This window comes from Sitophilus oryzae, unplaced genomic scaffold (assembly GCF_002938485.1).
Source record: "Sitophilus oryzae breed Bouriz unplaced genomic scaffold, Soryzae_2.0 scaffold_682_pilon_pilon, whole genome shotgun sequence".
In the NCBI taxonomy this organism is placed as follows: Eukaryota; Metazoa; Arthropoda; class Insecta; order Coleoptera; family Curculionidae; genus Sitophilus; species Sitophilus oryzae.
In genome coordinates this window covers 5,124,698-5,147,126 of record NW_022147287.1, presented here as the reverse complement: position 1 = coordinate 5,147,126, position 22,429 = coordinate 5,124,698, and the positions used below count along the sequence as shown (strand labels likewise).

The 22,429-nt window shown below is 32.3% G+C and overlaps 1 protein-coding gene across 2 annotated transcripts in view; it reads right to left on the bottom strand.

Moving 5' to 3' along the window:
* The window catches only part of LOC115887973 (neuropeptide FF receptor 2-like), a 163,247-nt gene that overhangs the window by 47,401 nt on the left and 93,417 nt on the right, over nt 1-22,429 (bottom strand). For both annotated transcript variants that reach the window (XM_030907547.1, XM_030907548.1), the window contains exon 3: nt 2,834-2,976. In XM_030907547.1, the coding sequence (XP_030763407.1) occupies nt 2,834-2,976 (143 nt within the window). The remainder of the gene's footprint in view (nt 1-2,833; nt 2,977-22,429) is intronic.

Genomic DNA, 22,429 nt, shown 5'->3' with positions numbered 1-22,429 from the left:
ATAAAATATTATAAATATTATAAATTATAGAGAGATATCAAGATTCTTGCCTTGAACTGCTGATATAGAAATTTAATTCCACACTGTGTTTTACAAAATACTTTCGTACCACCGAGGCGCAACAATCGATAGTAAAAAGGATTTTTTGACGCTAGCCAAACACAGATGCAAAAAAACGTATCAGAGAAATTTTTGATCAAATTTAAAGTGTTATATTTTGTTTTTTAAAATATAATTTTAAGGTAAGAATCATGTCTTCTGGGCATTTTGTTATTTGGATCACGTCAATACATGCTTTGGTTAATTTTTAAGAACGAAATGAACCGATCACGATCAATTTGCAAATTTTTCAGTTATCATTACTTTTGATGTAATTTTTTAATATGACGAGATGGTTTTGGTGGCTATTGTAACGTCATATGACGCTGCGTCGGATACTCTAAACTAAATTTAAAAAAAAACGTTAAAGACTAACGATACAGCTCTGGTTTTAATAAACATTAATAACAATATCAGAACTAACGATATTAAGGAAAACATCTGTAATACTCAAGTATACAGGGTTGTTCACCACATACGACACGGAGTATTGTAGCTAAACGATTAGATTTTTACAAATTGTAAGTTTTGGGTTCGTTGAAGGACTATTAAAGCTACAATTTAAAAATATTTTTACAAGATACAGAGTGTCCCAAATAAGTAAAAAATATTATAGTTGTATTTTTTTAAATAGAACAGCCTGTATATTATTCTATTTTTGGATTCTACCCTCGAATACATTCATGTTTATACAAATAATTCCTGGTATCGGTTGGTTGATATCTTAAATTTAGATTTTTGAATCCCGGGGCGGGTCCGCCCCCACCGCCCCCGCCTTGCTTCGCCACTGGATCGAATGTTATTGTATATTCAATTCCATGTTCTGATTGTCCTATAATTCCGATTCTAGGTTCTTGATACATACCATCTACAATCTATAATCTACTGTTGTTTTCTTTAATAACATTACCAAAAAATGTCAACTTGTTTCGAACTTTTTTTTCTGCTACATGGTTTTATTAATAAAAAGATGTTTCCAGTCTTTTCTTAATAAATTCCTTATTAAAAATGCCATTAAAAATATAAAACAATCCAAACTGAAATTAATTTAATCCCCTGCTCGGTTTTATTGGCGTACGCAAAAATTTCAAAAGGTTGTTATACGTAAATTATACAAACAATTCCCGTGACAGATAAAAAAGCAATTAAAACGAAAAACCTATAAAACGTGAACCGCGAGCTTAATCCGAAGCAAATGAATATGTATGTCGTTTCAGTAAAGTTTGTTTTAGAAGAGACCGTTAAAACGGCGTTTATCTGCTAATAAAATGAAGTCAACTTATATTTAATCAAAATAAAGATGGTCCAGATTTAAAGTAAAAAATTATAATTGTAGATATTGGAAGGGGGGTAGTTAATCGCAGCACAGGTTATACAGACTATAAACTTTGTTTTTTCTTTATTGTTTTACGTGGTTCCAATTTTCGGAATCGGGCACTAGTTATAGGTTACTAGTTTGCGCACATAAGACGCCCACTTATGGCCTCTAAAACTGCGCACAGCGCCTGACCGGCACAGTTATTAGAGAGATATCGGAAAACCGAATAGCGTCATGCAGTATTTACGCGTACCTTATCATGGTTACGATATGTGCGAGTCAATTTTTAACGCAACGCCCGCTAATAACGTTACCGCCTGACGTAATTTGCGGATCAATTACACCAAGCGCTATTTCTAAATAACGTTTAAAAATTGCTTAAATGGACATTGCGGGTATTTGACAACCGGGGCCGGCCGGCGAGCGGCGAGATCTTTTATTTTAGGTTATGTTTGAATTGTTTTGAATTATTACTTTAGTTTTATTAGGTAATTTGATATTTAAGTAGCTGGGATTAGTTTTAATTAAATAAATATAAAGAACCTATAAACAGGCTTAGGTTTACAGCAGATGACAACTTGGCCAAAAGTGAATTTGTTGTCCTAAACCCAGTGGCAGACGTTGAACAATAAAGCACTGGAAATAAGCACTGTAGCCCTTTAGTTTTAAAACACCTAGTAAACAAAATAATTTCAAAATTTTAAATTCAAAGTTAGGTTAAGTTTAAATAGCGGACGCGACGCGAACAGAATTCTTTCCGATCCGATAACTATAAATGAAGAGAGTTAATACCACCTCACGTAAAGGAAATAACACTTGGCCTTATTAACGTCCATGCCCGCTATTCAGTTTACCGATATCTCTCTATTACGCTGTTTATTGTTATTTTACGCGAGTTTATTTTTGCGCACAGGAAATTTTACTCGTTTGCTCATCGTCATAAGAAACAATTTTCGTACAACGAATTAGGGATAAGATTTTTATCTGTATACATATAGTATACCTAATCTGCGATCTTATATGCGTCAAGATTTGTTTAGTTGTAATCTTGTTAATTTGTGACAAAATTATGCTCTTAAAAATTAACCACGGCATGTGTTGTCAAAAAAACAAAATATTGGATAAAGGAGACATGGTTTTGACCGAAAAATAATGTTTTAGAAAAAAATTTTCACGAAATTATCGCACCAGGGTGTTTTAAAGATAAGGTAAAATACAACTCTTTGATTAACACTGTATACTGTAACCCTGTATGTCAAATACTAAAGTTTGGAATAAATATAATATATTCAATGCTTTTTATTGGTCAACTTTTCTTCGAACTGAAGAATTTTTAAAAATAAGGTACAAAAACGTTTTTTTTTTGTTAACTTTGTTTATATAAGATATATTTTATTTTACCTAATAAGTACTTACATTGCAAATAAACAGAGATCTTGCAGGTAAACTCTCCAAATCTGAAATCATCGGTATATGCCCTCCATGCCGCTGTGGGCATACAAATTACAGCTACCAGCAGGTCAGCCACCGACAAATTCACTAGGAAATAGTTGGTCACACTGAAACAAAGAAAGAGGAGGGTATTATTAGACGTTTGGAATTTGTCAGGGGTTAGGGTGTCTAGGAATTTTTGGATTTGACGCATGACAAGGAAAATTTGAGGAATTTTTACTCTCTAGTCTCACTTTTAATGAAATAGTGTTAAAGTTTGATAAACGAAGTTATTGAAAAAGCTATACAGAAAACAAGTGTTTTCTGTGTGTATACAAATAAATATATTTTGTGTTTTTTAAAAGTTTTAACACCCTGTAACGTTAAAACTTTGTATTTCCGCACGCATGTTTATAAGAATTTTTTTAATATTTTTTTTTGATAGGGAATCAACGAGTACTTCTTTTACATTTTGGCAAGTTCATAACATTATTTTTTTATTATCTACGTCAGTGAGTTCAGAAGCTCTTAACTCAGAAGCTCACAACTTTCACTCACTTGTATCGTAAATATCTATTAAAGGTTGCTATTGGATTAAGAACAAGTGAAATAAATTGCCTTTAACTCATCAAGGAGACCGATATCGACAAAAAAATAAAGAGACAACTTTTAATCAGCCTATTTAACGGTCTATATAATTTTGCCATCAAAAGAAAAAAAGACAGTGGCGCATATATCTTTTTTTTGAAAAATATTCCACTGAGACTTTTTTAGGAATCTCCCCACGAGAGATGGCACGTGTTTTTAAAACACCCTGTATAAAATAAATATTTCTTTTTATTTGGTCAAGGTCTCTAAAACCAATTTTAAATGTCCATACGAACATCAAAGTTAAATTAAAATTGAAATTTACCCTCGTCATCTAGCGGCTTTGATTTTATTTTTTTTTCAATTACTACCATTTTTTTGTGGCCATAATATTGAATAATTAAGCACCCACATATGGAATTTTCGCGTCATAGTGGCCCTTTTATTTCAATTAATGATGCTACAAAAAAAAACGAATTTAGAGGTAATTTTTGGTTGGTTAACAACTGGTTGATATGTTTAAAACAACACTTATACCTTATACAGAGTGTTCCAATTTCTCGTAGACATAAAACTACAACGTATTTTTGCTGCAAACACAGAAAACATAAGTATTTTTTAAAACTTTATTGTGTTGGTGAAATGTTAGTTGCAGTTACGTATTACGGCCCCTAGTATTGACGCCACGATACGCCGCTGGAACATTTATTGTTGACTTCACATAGCTTGAAGCCCCACCTTTGATATTCGAGCTAATAGAGTTCTAAAAAAACTAGAGTTATTTATATTATTTGTAGGAAGATCTACATTGTTATGAACGCCACGCGCGCATGACTTCACATTGAAAAATAAAGTTTATTATTCCAATATTTTCATATACGCAAAAGGCTTTTTTCAATTTATATGCATGTTTGTATCGAACTAGGGATACCAATAAATTCGGTATAGGTACACATGTAAAATGTATGTTATTTAGATATGTATCTATAAATGTATGCATATAAAAAAAATCCATATCCAAGCTAGGTCGTATTATTATTATAAATACCGCTCACCGGCACGAAAAACATACACCATAAAATTTTGATGTACTTTTAAAGTTACTTCCTTTGACATTAAGCGTCAAACAATCAGACAGTTTATTTCCATCTGTCACAAAACTAACTATTATTAGATACAGATATGACGGCGGTCTGTTCAACATAAGAGTCAGGGCAAAAACACGTACAAAATTCATCAAAGAACTTCAATATGCCGATGACTGCGCTCTAGTTGCAAACACGTTACAACAATTGCAAGAAATGTTGAACACATATACCTGGGCATACGAGACTTTGGGCCTTAAGCTAAACATCAACAAAACCAAAATCATGTGCGCTCCCCCGGAAGATCATAACAATGCTATAAAAATCGGAAAAGAACTATTGGAATATGTAGCGGAATTTAATTACCTCGGCAGTTTGATTTCGGAAAAGGCCAATATCGGCTCTGAATTTCAGCACAGGATTAGCAGCGCCTCAAGAGCATTCTGGAAATTAAAAAACTTGCAGTGTAATTTTTTTTAGAATTTAGAATGAGTGGGAGGGGGGTTAATCACTTCGACCTTACAGATCCATTGTGTCCCCCTTTCTTGAATCATAACTCATCATACAGTCCCAGGGCTTTGACAAAAGCCAGTATCTGGGACGGTTTTATAGAGGGTAGTTCTCCATCTCCAATATCAGTCGTACCAAAATTCATGGCACGAATGGTTGTCGTCTCGGCACTCAGTGATGAGGTGTACTGGTGTTTCACCATCTTCCCCACAGAATCTGCATTCGCCGTTTCTTCTTAGTTTCAATCTACTGAGGTGTTCATTGAGGAGGCAGTGTCCTGTTAAAAACCCCGTGACAATCCGAAGATTGTTCTTACTCAGACCCAGGAAGATCTGTGATTTTTCTTGATCATAAACCCTCAGAAACTTCTTCGAGTGTCTTAGACCATTGCAAGATTTCCATTCCAGGTTGCGGATGGAATCTTCCAAGTTCTTGAGTTCCGCCTTGAGTTGGTTACCACTTGGAAAGCAGAACGGTTCTGGTCCAGTTAGTGGAGTGTTCGCTCCTTTCCTAGCTAGATTATTTGCTTTTTCATTGCCTTCTATCCCTTGGTGAGCAGGCACCCAGTGTAGGAGGACTTTGTTTTCTTTGTCTAATTTATTCAGCTTCTCAACTTGCAATGTAAGAAGCGAAACCTGGGTGCCGATGCCGTACCGTCGACACATGAACGCAATAAACAAGTTGCAATATAGACACCTTAGACAACTCTTAAGAATCCGATGGTTCCATCATGTCTCAAACGTATCGGTCCTTGAAAAAACTAACTGCCAGAGTATTGAAGTCATGGTTACAAAATCCCGCCTAAGATGGGCTGGTCACGTATGCAGAATGCAAGAAAACCGTATACCAAAATCTCTGCTTTACGGTGGGCGTGTAGACAGTAAGAGGTGGCCGGGTGGACAACTCAAAAGGTACAAGAACATTTTCCACGAAAACAAGGGGATTAACATGCAGAATCGTTGGGAAGAAGCAGTTCACAATAGAACTCTTTGGTGAAGAAACGTAAACTCAGTTAACAGCGACAACCAAAAAGTAAAGAGGCAACAAAGTAATGAGATATTTGAATGTCCGGAGTGCGGTAGGCAAATAACATCACGTATCGGGCTTTTCAGTCACAGAAAAGCTCATGAAAGAAAACGCCTTGCGTGACCATCTTTTGATGCGTGTCGAATACTCGTCAGCGAGTAATGGCAGTATGTATATGTATTACTAATTTCGTATATTATAAATCCTGCTGCTTAAAAGTTTAAAAAGTGAATTTAAAAAAAATATATTTCGTATTTTTTCTCTCTTTAGTGATATCAAAATAGTTTATTAATAATATACCGAATGATCGAAAAAAAGGCGCAATGTTTGCTTGGAAATGGCGATCGACGACATACTGATTTTTTTAACAAAGTGTCACAATATGATGACTAGATATAATATGGTTTTACATCATTTGACGTTTAAGGTCATAGGCTACTGATTAAAATCAAGAAAAATATACACTTTAACTTGCAATTTTTTTAATAAATCATTACTTTTTGATGTAATTTTTTAATATGACGAGATGGTTTTGGTGACTATTGTCGTAACGTCATATAACAATGCATTGGATAATAATCTATACTAAATTATAAAAACGTTAAAGACTAACGATACAGTCCGGGTTTTAATAAACATTAATAACGATAACAGAACTAACGATATTAACGAGAACATCTGTAATAGTCCAGTATACAAACAGGAAAAAAAATGTAAAAAATACCCTAATACTTTGTCTTGCTGCTTTTGGCTGCTATAACTGCCTGTATACGTCCGTTGATACTGTCACAGAATAGGTATACTATATGTATACAGATAAAAATCTTATCCCTAAATTCGTGGTACGAAAACTGTTTTTTATGACGATGTGCAAACGAGTAAAATTTCCTGTGCGCAAAAATAAACTCCCGTAAAATAACAATAAACAGCGTAATAGAGAGATATCGCTAAACCGAATAGCGTGCATGGACGTTAATACGGCCATGTGTTATTTCCTTTACGTGAGGTGGTATTAACTCTCTTCATTTATAGTTATCGGATCGGAAAGAATTCTGTTCGCGTCGCGTCCGTTATTTAAACTTAACCTAACTTTGAATTTAAAACTTTGAAATTGTTTTGTTTACTAGGTATTTTAAAACTATTCCAGTGCTTTATTGTTCAACGTCTGCCAGTGGGTTTAGGGCAACAAGCAACAAATTCTCTTAGAAGGGCTAAGTCGTCAACTGCTGTAAACCTAAGCCTCTTTATAGGTTCTTTAATATTGGAAGAGGTGGAATCCATATTTTGGGCCATATTTATTTAATTAAAACTAATCCCAGCTACTTAAATATCAAATTACCTAATAAAACTAAAGTAATAATTCAAAACAATTCACACATAACCTAAAATAAAAGATCTCGCCGGCCGGCCCCGGTTGTTATAAAAATATACACCCACATGCCCATTTAAGCAATTTTTAAACGTTATTTAGAAATAGCGCTTGGTGTAATTGATCGACAAATTACGTCAGGCGGTAACGTTATTAGCGGGTGTTACGTTAAAAATTGACTCGCGCAATTCGCGCATATCGTAACCATGATAAGGTACGCGTAAATACTGCATGACGCTATTCGGTTTTCCGATATCCCTCTAATAGCTGTGCCGATCAGGCGCATGGTCAGGCGCTATGCACAATTTTAGACGCCTTAAGTGGGCGTGCTATGTGCGCAAACTAGTAACCTACCTAGTGCCCGATTCCGAAAATTGGAACCACGAAAAACAATAAAGAAAAAACAAAGTTTATAATCTGTATAATCTGTGATACTGTCATTGAGGCTGCATATATCATATTGCGTTATGTTTTCCCATTCTTCTTTAAGGACCAAACGAATTTCATTTAATGAAGCTGGCACTGCTTCGCGACCTCTAACCCTCTTGCCAAGTATTTGCCAAACGTCGAACATGATGAGCAGTTCATAGTGGTATATTGTTCACAATAATCACCAAAGCCACCCTGTCACATTGAAAAATTACTTTAAAAAAATGATAATTCAAAAAATTGCAAATTGTTGGTGGCAGGAAAATTTACATACGAAATTAATGTACAGGGTGTTTTAAAGTTGCAGTGTAAAAAACAACCCCTCGATTAACCCTATATAACATGACAAATACTAAAATTTATAAAAACTGAGTTTATGAATAAAAGATGATATAATTATATACAGCTTGCTAAAACATTTATGAAAACTGGGCTAAAAAAAAATATATATAACACGTTAAATTTGACCAAACTTTTCCCCCGTTGCGTTTTTTTGCATCTGAGTGTAGCTCTCTAGAAACTTCTAATGCACGCTCAGCCTGGTACACCCTGTACAGTCGACACGTGCTTTTATTTACATCAAGCGTAAATTAAATCTGAACATACTATAGTTTTTCTCTCCATACACTCCTAAAAGTCCTTTAACTCAGTCAAAAACATGAAATCTCTCTGACAAAGCAGAAAACTTTTGCCTAGGCAACTTGCAACCGGCAAAAAAACACTCCGGGCGCAAAAAGGGACCACGCTGTCGTCTCATAAAGGCTTAAAAGTTTGGGTTGCAGCTTTTATTTCTTCTGATGGTGTTCGAAAATCGCTTTATTCGAAACGTGTAAATAGACTAAAGCTAGGATAATAAATAAAGGGAAACAGAGTAAGTAAACTAAAGAAAGTTTATCTTTGTAGCGATTATTTTCTTATACCGGGTGCGTCTCAAAAGTACAGGGTGGTCGGACCACCTTTTTATCAGAGAAAACCTATTTCCTGACTAGATAGAGCAAAACCGACATAGATGTCATGGGCTCGATTTCTGGGACACTTTTAATGGCATAAACCGCCTGTTGATATTTTCACTGCCAACTGAGATACGGTTTTTTTTTAATTTTTTACTGAAAAGTTTTAAAAAACTTTATTTTTTAAAACTTTATTTTTTAATGGAAAGTACCTCTTAAGTAAGGGCTGTTATCACCTGTGTCAGAGTATTTTTTCAAGTTTTTCAAGAGTTTGAAGAATAGCGGTTTACGAATATACTTTAAATAAACAAAATATATAACTTTTATTTTATTCTGATCTGTAGAATCAACCTCCGAAGATAGATACACTATTTTTTGACACCCTGTATATAAAGTTTGCTTAGAAAAACATACCGAATAATTCTATCGGTGTTTGGTTTGGTTAGGTTAGGTAACTGTAAAAATAAGTATTGAAAATATCTTCATTGCCTCCTAGACTATATTATATTTATCTTAGGTAAATTAAATTCATTTATCCAAAATATTCTATATGGGTATTTCGCCACTGCAAGAAAATCTACAAAATAAAATAGTTATTTTTTGTAAACACTTCTGCGTTAATCCCAAACGGAAACTACTTGTCAGACGTTGGATTTACAGATATACAAATTTGCCTAACGAACAAAAAAATGCTGAACGTTTCGGAAAGTTTATCTCTTTCCGCCGTCCGAAGAAAAAATACAAAGAATAAAGAAAAAAACTATTTAAAATATTTAAATTCAACTATTCGAGAACACTTTAGTTTTTTTTTTAACAGATACGTCTACAAAAACCGTTGACGTTCTGTTAAAATGACATTATATCAATTTAAACTTCAAAATGAACAATTACTACCTTATAACAATTACTTAATAAGGTAAAACTAAAAAGCCCCAAACTTTCTGTACGATTATTTTTAATTTTTACATATGAGCAATACATTTATTTTTTATTAGATTGTATTAAAAAAGCCTCATTTATTTTTCCTTTAGAGGCTATCGCTTCTTTCATTATAGTTTTGGCGTTATTAAAATTTATTCTGTGTCCTGTGTTCTATGAATGCTGACAAATCTTAGATTTGTAAAAATCTCCCTTTCTTAAATAATCTTTATGTTCTTTAATTCGAACATTTAAAGGTCTAGATGTTTCACCAATGTAAAATTTATCCCATTCACATGGTATTTGGTATATTAAATTTTTTGTTTGCTGTTCTGTATTCACTGGTTTAGTATGTGATAAAATAGATCAAAGTGTATTTTGTGTTTTGAAAGATGTTCGTATGTTATATTGTTTTCCTATCCTTCTTATTTTTTCCGAAACGCCTCGTATGTATGGAATTGTAAGTTGTATATATTGTGTATTGTTATCATTTTGTCTATGATTTGGGGTTTGTATTTTCTTACAGTGGCGACACCCGTACATGATTTTTTGGAGAGATGAATCCGTCACATAGGTATAGATATTTTTTAAATTTATTTATTATTTTATTGTTGGTTATTTTATAAATGAAGAAAATTTACTTTCGAATTATATCGCTTGTTATCGCATCACTCAATAAGTAAACTAGCAATTAAAACAAACTCTTATTAAACATACTTAGACATTGAACAATATTTAACCAACTTGTTTCCAACCACTCTTAACAATATTTACTTTTTCGATACGGCCCCAAAATTTAACTAAACTTTTCCAATTAAGCCGGGCGCATATTTAACCAATAACTAATGGCGAATATAGACTTCGACTAAAGCCCTTTCCCTTAACAAAGTTACGGTAGCACTTTAGACCTGGCCAACTGCAAGTTTCTTGAACTGAAGTTGCCGATAACACCTTCGTCGGTTCAGTAATCAAGTAACAAATACGTTTCATTTCGTTTAAAGGCCCCCGTACACTTCGGTTGTTTTGACCGGTTTTAATCGTACGGTTTTCATACAAATATTGAGGGTAGATGTAACGAGAATTTTCTTCGTATTTAAAAATAGACATATTTCTTTAAATGCAATACATTCCTTTTTAAGACACTCTGTATACATAAGTAATTAATTAATTTTAAAATATTATTCACAAATTAGGCCAATATCTGCCTCTTTGCGGACGATACTACTTTCACTTGGAGCGGCCCAGATGTTACGGCACTATACCGGGTGTTGCATTGTCGGACAGGACATAGGAAATCCTATGTAAATTTTAATGGGCTCAATTATTGGCTTCCATAATTATTTTAGAGAAGAATTCTATTTAGGTTTATTGAAGAGCACTAAAATCCACATTCAAAAGAATAACTTTAGATATTTTTGATTAGTCCGTTTACGAGTTATCGCCGATTTCTTTTTAAATATTTCTCCTTTTTTATGGCCCTGTATTTACTTCTGAGCACCAGTCAAGGTAAAAGATAACTGTCAAATGAAGTTGTCATTTCAGAAATTTATCTATTTAGTGCTTTATTATTAAAAACTCATACCTACATCGAAAATTTTAGCCATGAATTACACTACCGAAGAAAAAGTATTAGTAGTTATCAAAAGATGTCGGACATGTTTGCTGCTCTGTATCCGAATAGACCGATACCTGGAAGATCTACAATCGCAAGGAATATCCAGAGATTTGAGACCAAAGGTACCCTAATAAATATCTGCAGATGTGAAGCAAGGCAGGAACAAAGAGAAGATGCAAGAAATGATACCGACTTGGAAGTATTATTATGCGTGGAAGAGAACGATGGAAAGGTCAGCACAAGGAAACTTGAGGATGAAATAGGAAAAGATCACACTACAGCGTTTCGAATTTTCAAACTACATTAATACTATTCCTTCAAATATTAAAAGCACCAAGAGCTACGAGATGGGGACGAAATACGGCGGCAGGCGTTTTGTTTTGATATGATGGAAAGAGCAAACAAGGATAGGGAATTTTTAAAAAACATATGTTTCACTGACGAACGTACGTTTTCGTTAAATAATGAACCCGATGTTCAAAATTATTGATATTGGAACAAAGAAAACCAACACAGGTTTGTCGAAACAAGGACGCAATATCCACAGAAAGTAAATGTTTGGGCAGGGATATTCGGACACAATATTATCGGGCCATTACTTCTTACGCGAAATTTAAATGGAGAATATTATTCGGAACTACTCGAAAATCATATTTTACCTGCTTTGCATGATGCCGCTAGGGAAAATCAGGAAGTTTGGTACCAAATGGATGGCTGCCCGGCACATAGTACCCTGGCTGTTCGGGAAGACAATAGTTTTAACGGAAACGTTATTGGCCTACATCATACAGTAAATTGGCCAGCAAGGTCTCCTGATATTTCGCCAAATGATTTCTTTCTCTGGGGCCATTTAAAAAACAGGATATACAAGGATAAAATATACCCAAATCTAGACGAGTTAAAAAATGCTACTTCTGCCGAATGCAATAGAATTTCAGTTTACCAACTAGCGAATGTAAGAAGAGAATTTTATAATCGCCTGGGTTATTGTCTAGCAGTCGATAGAGGAATATTTGAACATCTTCTTAAATCCTAAAGTTCTAACAATTTAATAGTACCTAAATTAATAAGTTATTGAATATTGTAATAATACTATAATTAACCTTGTAATTGATTACTTTATTTTACTTTAATTCACATTAATTTGTATTTATAAATACATCTTTAAGATTTCCGATGTAGGAATGAGTTTTCAATAATAATAAAGCACTAAATAGGTAAATTTCTGAAATGACAACTTCATTTGACAGTTATCTTTTACCTTGACTGGTGCTCAAAGTAAAGAGAGCGTAAACGAGCTAATCAAAAACATTTAAAGTTATTCTTTTGAATGTGGGTTTTAGTGCTCTTCAATAAACCTAAATAGAATTATTCTCTAAAATAATTAGGGAAGCCAATAATTGACCCCATTAAAATTTACATACGATTTATTATGTCCCGTCCGACCATTAAATCTTGGTGCGATTCTAATCTCCTATGCCTCAACCTATCAAAAACTAAAGTTTTGTCATATAAAAGTACTATCAACCTTATCTACCTCTAGAATAGCGTATTATGCCCTTGTTGAGTCACATCTTCGTTGTGCTCTTCCATTCTGGGCACTTGCTGCGCAACAAAATTTGATCGTATTTTCAAACTTCAAAAGAAAGCAATTCGATATTTTTTGGGACTGAACAGTAGAACTTACTGCCAGAATTTCTTTAAAAATTTCAAAATACTCTTCCTTCTTTATTCATTTTTTTTCAACATGTTTAATTTATGTCAATGATGACAGGTATTGATAATTTCGATTGCAAATATCTTGAGAACTGTTACCCGTAGCGATTTTTACCAAGAGACCCTTTTTGAGCAAAAAACGTCGTGTATATTTTTTACTCAATAGTTTTATACAGGTATGGACGGAAAGTTATTACTCTACAAAATCAAAGACTTCTAGACACCAATTTTAAATGCACTCAGCCTATGGCGTGCCCAAAAGAAAAAAGGACAAAGAATTAATAAAGCTCAATTTATTTAAACAGAACCTAACGAGTCGTCACTGGTTTAAAGTTAAATATCAAAGTGAAAAAGTTACCTGGAAAAAGCCAGAGAAACGAAAAAAAAAGCCAAAACTTCAGACCTATGCTAAAGGCGTATATGCGTTGTTTTTGTCGTTTTCTTTTAGTAAAAGTTCCGAACAGTTCGAGCTTATAGATTAAAATAGAACGTAGCTTTAAAGAAAACAAAGATAAACAAGCTTAAAGTACGTACTTGTTTACTCTATCAAAAAGTCGATTTTTTCGCTAGTACAAGTTTGAAGGATTAGTCTTTTGTTGTGAAATCCTATTTATATACAACGGATAAAAAAACCATACGAACGATCGAAAAAAAAGGGCGTCAAACACGGCTGGGAATGGCAGTCGATGATGATTTTGGCGAGGTCCAGCCCTAGACGTCATTTAATTGACCCGTTATCTTCTTTATTTCTTAATGGCGCAAGATTATCGAGTTCTACAGGGTGATAAGTTCAGAAGTTAGAATAAGCAAAATTTTTATAAAGAATGCGTTTTACTCAAAATATTAATAATAAAAAAGTGTTTTCTCTTGAAAAGACGATCCAAAGACGTACTGTATTTATAAAAGTTACATTGTACGTCTGAAATAAATCATTAACTAACTTAAAGATGGGGTTAAAGGAAACCCACACCTACTTTCGAGGAAATAACACTGCACGTCATTTTCATAATTTTCCAGCGTACGATTCACGTTTGTTACGTGCCTGTAAAACGGAATTTTATTCTACCTAGCCAACGTTTTTTCTTTTATTTTCTCCCGTTTTCCTTTGTTCTAGCCTGGAAGAAGAAAAATGCTCGGTATCTATCTGAAATGTAAGGGTATATGTGTAATAAAAAGTATAACAAAAGAGCTGTAAAAAAGGAATTGAAGTTGATACAATTATACATTGCTTATTTTGGAGGTACCCTAATATTATTGATAAAATATTTCGTGCTCAAAGCATTCATGAATTCTTAATTTTGTTTTTGTTATATTATACCTTCTTCCCTTTTTTCAAGTAACGAAGGAAATATTTTTCTGGCATGTATCATTATATTATAATAAAAATGTTATAAGGTTAATGTATAAAAGCATCCCCCATAATATAATTTATTAATTATGCTTATATTTCTTTATTTAGGTGAAAAAAATACTTTTTTCCATAGCAGCTGTTAAAATTGAATTATATCTATCAAAAATAGTAGATAAAATAGTACTTTTACCGCAAGGGTAGATTAAATGATACTTTAACAGCGAGGATAGGTTAAAAACTTTATTTCTTCTCGCACGTTTTTTAATTGCTTCCATTTTTGAAAATGTTTGAATTCCTTTTCATAAGTTATTCGGGATTCAAACGGAAGTAGTTTGGATATGGCTTTTTTTTTGTTTGTCGCCTCAGCCTGAATATCTGTTAGTAATTTACTTATTTCGTTTTGAGACACGAAAGAGAATTAAAAAATATTGACTCAAAACTGACAACTAAAGAGACAGCTTTATTTATTTGTCAAATTACATAGAAACCAACGACAACCTAGCACGATATTTTTTCTACTCGTAATTAATAATTTCTGAATATTTTTTAAAGCGTAACTCGCTATAGAAAAAATATTGTTTTATACACGATAAAATACCATTTTATCGCCTTGTATAAAAAAAAAACTATTAAATAAATTAGACTTTCTATCCACACGGAACCGACGAAAAACGTAACAACCATATAAATGCATTCATAGATTGGTTCTCAGTATTAAAATGTGCATACATCATCGTTTTTGCAATAGTAACACAACTAATATCGGTGTCTGGAGCTCAATTTTCATCAAAAACATTATGGTGAAAACCGCACATCAATATCTGTTACCGTTTCGGAATTACGGGGTGTTTTTCAAAAATGTGCATTTTTAACAAATCGCTGTAACTTTTTTACTATGGAAAATTTTGTATTTCTATGTAAACATTTCCAAAGCAGTTTTTTACGTAGAATTTAATGGTTTAAGTATAATTTTTTTAAAATTAATAATTTAAGAGTTATCAACAGAAAAATTGATTTTTTATTTTTGACACCCTCTATATTTTTATTTAACTGAAAAGAATTTAAAATTACCTTTCCAAAAATATAGCACACTTGATATTTTGTTATAATCCCTTCGAAATACAGAATTTTTAAAAGTTCGCCACTTTTAACAAGTAGGCTTATTGATGATATGCCCTTAATGGAATTCGAAAACATATTTTTCCAGCAAGACGACGCACCGCCTCTGAACGCTGAAGTTATCAGTAAATTTTTGCAGCCAATTTCAAGAATAATTCAATAGCTAACCAAGATCCCAGCCGTTGGCCTTCGAGGCCGCCTGACTTAGTGCCCATGGATCTAATCATATGGATATATTTGCGGAAGAATAAAGGTTCCTTATTCTTCCGTATAATCTAGACAAGAATTAGAAATACTTAGCAGTTATGAGAGGGTATCTTTCACCCCCACTGAGTTAATGAATTCCGCGAGAAATGTTCAAAAACTGCCCCGTCTGTCCATAACAGAAGACGGTTGATATGTCGAACACCTGTAGCAAAATCTCATGTCTTGGTTTGCTATTTATTTTTCTTGTTATTAAATATAGTTTAAATGCGTTGATGTTGGTTAAATATATTTTAAATTGTAATAAAATTCTGCATCTCTCATAGCAAATATTATTTTTGTTTTAATTGATGCTCACAGCTAAAATTTTTTTGCATTACAGCCGGTGCCGTTCCAAGCCTTCTTATTTAAAGCGGGCGAATTTTTATATACTCTATATATCGAAGAGGAATGGAGCAAAATATCAAGTGTGTTATATTTTTGGAAAGGTAATTTTAAATTCTTTTCAATAAATTAAAAATATACAGGGTGTCCCATATAAAAAATCAAATTTTTTGTTGATAATTCTTAAATTATTAATTTTAAAAAAATTATACCTAAACCATTAAATTCTACGTAAAAAGGTGCTTTGCAAATGTTTTCATAAAAATACAAAATTTTCCATAGCAAAAATGTTACAGCGATTTGTTAAAAATGCATATTTTTGAAAAACACCCCGTAACTCCGAAACGGTAACAGATATCGATATGCGGTTTTCAGCATTTTGTTTTTGACAAAAATTGAGCTCCAGACACCGATGTCAGTTTTTGTCTATCTCCTACAGAAAAGGGTGTTTCCATTTAAAAGCGTCGAATTTGACCCACCCTGTACACTGCTATTTAACAAATCAAGCGATATACGTAGAATATTGACTTTATTGCATCAAAGAAAATTTTATTAAAATTAAAATATTCTAAATACTGAATTTTCATCATAAAATATTTCCTTTAACACCCACAAATGATTAATGATAATGTATTAATAAAAAGTCAAATTTAGGTCACCACGATGAATATAATTGGCGCTTGAACAGGGTAATCAATTTTAAAAGATTAAATTTTATGTCAATAGAATATAGGGGGTGTTTTTTTAGTAAAGATGTTATCAGTCCATAGAAAAAAAAAATATTTTAAGAAACTTCATAAATTTCTGATTCTGAAGTGTTACTAATAAATAAAAAAAAACTTATTTCTGCATTATTCGCATTAATAATAAAAACGAATTCAATTCTTCGAACGATATCAACGCAAACTTCATTAGCCTCTTCTAATACTATTAATTTAATGCCGTTTCTTTAAGGTCTGTGACCCGGCTGTCAAATTCTTTCCCAGTATGGGTCCAAATCGATTTTTCGATAAGCCCAGCACCAAATTAATTAACCAAAAACAATTTGCCGGAGAAATGGAGGGTGACACGGAGCAGGGGCGATATTGGAGGGGAACAGAAGTTGATTTTCGCGTTCATTTTAATCCAATTGAATTTAGGGAGGTTTGTAAGTCTGCCTTGCCTGGCGCCGACCCTTTTTTGGAGGAATCCCCGTTAAATGATGCATATTCAATGGCTAATTATTAAGGTTGAAGTGAGTTAGGGTGGCAGTATTGGAATAAATTATAATATCCAGACGTTCTACCAAATTTAAAATATAAGCGGCGACCCATACAGCACATCAAATCACATTTTCGATGTGTTTACATTATTAGATATAGACACAGGGTGACACAATTCCCCCGATGTAAATATGCTACGTTTACACATTGTAGTTCAACATGTATGCACAAAGGTTAAACGTCCGCCTCACAATGTAGCCACAGTATAGCATTTACGTATACACAAAGTAAGGGATACACAGTGTGCCGTAGGATACACAGTGCTTGTGTATTACGTTTAAACTATGTTTACACATTGCAGTTGTGACTACCGCGTGTATACGTATGTATTTTGCTTTGTATATACATCTTGTGCTAGATAAAACTACTTCTTATGAACGAATTTAGGAAATAATACAAGTTTTGATGCCTAGCTTTTCGTTCTTTTTAAGATATATTTATTCAATGATACCAATTATGTCTTTTTAGAACGAAAATTAAGAAGGCAAAACTTTGTATTTTCCAAAAGTATTCGATCGTGAGTTCAAAAGAAGTAGCCTTAAAATTGTTCCATTTTTGTTTTGTATTAAATGTACTATTTTTCTTCCATAAAATGGATTAAGTGGTTAAAAAATAAAATTCTTATATTTCTTTATATCATGGAACATAATAGCGCAAATAACACAATAATAATAATTATTTACACTGCAGAAACCAGAAGTAAGAAAACACTGTAAAAGAACAGAATTTGTATCAAAATATATTAAAAATATAAATACCTAGTATAACAACATACTAAAATGGTAAACACTGGTATATCACCACGATTTGGTGGACCTCGTTTAGTCATTTTTTTCTCCTCTTTTCCCTCCAAGCAGTTGGTTTGTTAGGATACTCATTCATCGAGCACTCTGTTGGACTTTGTTGTATTTTATTTCCAGATTCTGATTATTGAATATTAAACATATCTGTATATTGATCCATCAATAACTTACCGAATATCAGTGTAAGAAGTTCTTTGAAGTGTTTAAATATTTCTTTCTCTAGTCCATTTAGATTTTTATTATTTCCAAATTAAAAAAAAATATATTGCAGAGCTAACTCAGCTAACCTCTTCATCATTATACGAGAATATTTGGAGTTTTCATTCATTGGAGTCAAAATTTGGTAAATTGGGTATCGAGTAAGGGAAGAGTCGCTGCTATAATATTAATAATACACTTAGGAAGGTGTAACAAAGTAATTAAAAACGTGTACTTACCTTGAAATCTCTTTTAAACTACTCACAAACAGAACATTTATATAGAGCTTCCGAATTATAAAACAATAATGGCTGCTAACACATACCACTCCTAGAAAGGAGAAAGGAGAGAGGACACATAAGATACACTTGGTCGGTGTATCTACGCTGAGGCTATCCGCACATGCGCACACCTCCATTTCATGCTAGAACGTAGACACAACAGTAGACTATTACAAAGTGTCTATATAGATATTTATATTATGTGTATACGTCACATTTTTACAAGGTGTGTACTATAGGCACAACTATGATACGAAGTATCACACATACATATGACTTATACATTGTATGTCTCATATACCGACGTCAGATTTCATCATTTTAATAATTATTTGTTACGTTACAAAAAACTCTTTAGAATCTTGAGTGCATACGGTATACAACTAGTAAACATTGTATCACACAATTCTATCAATATAAACCTGCTAAGAACCTCTACCTCTATGATATTCCATTAATCTCCCTCTCATCTCGAAGGCTTCTACTCTTCGCTCGCAGCATGTGTTTAGGGTCCAAACTTCTACACCATAAAACAGGACTGGGAATACATAGTACTTGGGCACCCGTTTCTCAGCTCCAAGCTCAGGAGCTTTATGCTGTAAGTACGTTAAATACATAGAAGGTATTTTAGTTCCTCAAATATCGCATTAAACTATGATAAGGTATTATAGTTCATCAAATACTGCATTAAACTCTATTAGACGAATAAGTAATTTGTCTGCTATAAAGAGAATTTACTATTGACTGAATCGATCCGATTTCACAATTTTAACGAGTATCAGATTTCGATATAAGTCAAACCTAACAAACATCCACTTCTTCACCCGTTTTGCCTATTCAGCTCAGATTAATCGCTTTGAAATGAAATATACGTTAATCATCAAAATAAAATAATCGGCTTTCACTTGTAAGGCTTATGTTCAAAACAAAAATAAACATTTAATATTAATGATTCATTTCGTAGTCATTAGTTCCGTTTTGTGTTAGCTATTTTAAAAAATAAATTACATTCATATATTTTACTTTATATGCGGAAGTATATTAAAATCTATACTAATATATAAAATCCTTAAGTGACTGACATACTGATTAATCATGATCCTGCTCAAACCACTCAACGTAAGAAGATCAATTTTGAGATACTGGTTGATTCTGCTTCGATTTATTTAGAAAAATACAGGGTGTTGTATTTAAAATAACGAAGTTTTTATGTAAAATAAATATTTAAAAATGACCAGCCATTTTTGATACCCCTGTATACACTAAACGAAGCAATCAAATTTTCCAGTAAAGTTTATTTCTCTGGCTTAAAAGTCAGCACAGGAATTAGATCTGAAAAACAATGTACAGGGTGTTAATAATCTATTCTAATGTAGCATGCATTTTTTAATATCCTTAAATATCTCAAAAACCAAAGATTTTAAACATATTTAACCCTTATAATAAATACCTTTTTTTGGGCCCAAGAATCCAAAAATGAAATACAATACCGGGTGTTCCATGAGAAAAAATATAACTTTGGTATGGATCTTAGTTATGAAACACCCTGTATATCTCAGAATAATTTTAAATTGTACACATTCCCTCCCCACATATATCCATAAAATATTTTGTTTCCACATCTTTCCGTTTTCGTATAATCAACCGAGGCGAATACCCTGTATACTTATAAATGACATTTTTACAGATTTTCTAGTATCTAATATTTTCTAATATTGTTAAAAATAATAACGAGACTAAACAAATAATACAATGTTTTAGTTTATCAAATATCTTTAGACTGTACTAGACAAATAAGTATTTTGTCTATTATAGTGAATATACTATTGATAGAATCAATCCAATTTCACGATTTTAACGAGTATCAGCTTTCGAAGTCAAACATAACAAACATCTCTTTCTATGCTCCTTTTGCCTTTTCAACTCAGATTAATAGCTTTGAAATAAAATATATGTTAATCTTCAAAATAAAATAATCGGATTTGTCGTTTAAAGTTGACATTACAGAGGAAAGTAAATATTTAATATTAATGAATATGATTGAGTTTCTATTATATATTCATGCTAGATTATTACTTATTTTTGTAGGTTTACTTGGTCCTTTTTGGGCCCCCTGTATAAAAGAGTTGATTAGAATTAAACGGTTTTTATTTTTAATATAAACAACGACATTCTGTTGACATGTTCGTTTTTTTACTCTCCAACATAAAGTGCTCAGAAAACACAAAATTTTAACTTTGTCCCCTAGACCATTTTGATGTGTGTACATTACTTTAAAATTACAAACATACCATATTTTTCAGTAGAGTACTTAACAATATAAAAACTATTAAACTCTGTCAACTGTAGCTTTCATAGTCTCAAACTAGACACACAAAGGCAGTATTTGATACACTATATTCCGATTGTAAATTGTGTCGTATGCAAAACGACGTCCTCGCTGGTTTGGCCGAGGATTAGTTAGTTGTTTATAAATTGTCGAGATTTCGGTTTGCCTAAGACCCTCAGTGCGAGCAAAATACGAATAATTGACAATAACTTGGAACTACTGGTAGTAGAATTGTTGGAAAGGATTATGAGGCAACTGGTTCTGTTAAATACGTTAAATGTTTCATGTAAAATTAGTCAAATACGTAGAGACAAAATAAATACGAGAAATTTCAGTTAAAAAAATAAGTTCTCATGATAGGGATTTTTTTAAATTTATTGGTGAAATTTGACTTCGGTGATGAAAATCAGTGATAATCTAGCATTTTCCTGTTTATATCTCCTTTGTATACATATTATATAGTCTATAAAATGAATAACTTTGAATTTTGACCGTTATTTTTTACCAATATGGCAAATATAAAATCCCTCTGTCAAAAAAGTTACTGATATTCTTTAAATTGAGTACCTGAACGAATCAGATAGGTAACTCTTTTTACTTTCGTGAAATAGAAAAGGAAAATAATAAAACAAGTGACAGTTCTTCCTCTTCTTGCAAAAATCAACACGAAACGTCATAATTGACAAAAGTAAAATGTCATCAGCGTTTGACATTTCTAAATATCAAACCAATGCCGTCTCTAATAGAACAGCCACGGAGCGAGATTTATGACGTCACGCTAATTAGATACTAAGGATTAATAAATATGTTGTAAAATACATGGAAAACATAATTATTCCTCGTATTTTTGGTTTGTATTTTAAAAATGATATAGTTTACATGAAATATATATAATATACAGTTAATAAATACAATATATATACCTCTTTATAGTAATAAATACTTTGGCAAATAAATTATAAACCATACAAATGCAGCAAATGTTTTACAATATACAAATAATGAATAGGTACGTAAGATAATGGGTAAAATGTAAAATATATTTTAAATTTTGGTGTTTGAAAATCGATCTAATTTAACAAAAAACATTCAATATCTACTAATAGTGATGTATTATTATTTGCATTCACAAAATTTATATGTATATTTTGCAAGTATCAATGTTCGAAAAATTATATTTGCAAATAATACAATATCATAGAAAAAAGGCGTCAGCGATGGCTATAAAATAAAGATCGCTGTCATTTTATATGTAAAATTATTCTAAAATTTTTGATTTTCTTGGGATTTAGGTTAGGATGGAGTACGATTTCAGCCATAGTCAATGTAGATAGTTAGTGTTAAGAATAATAATTTTAAAAAATAAACAAAATATTAAAAATAAACAAAAACAATAAATAATAATGAATTAATATTATTAAAAAAGTTATTAACTGTATATTAT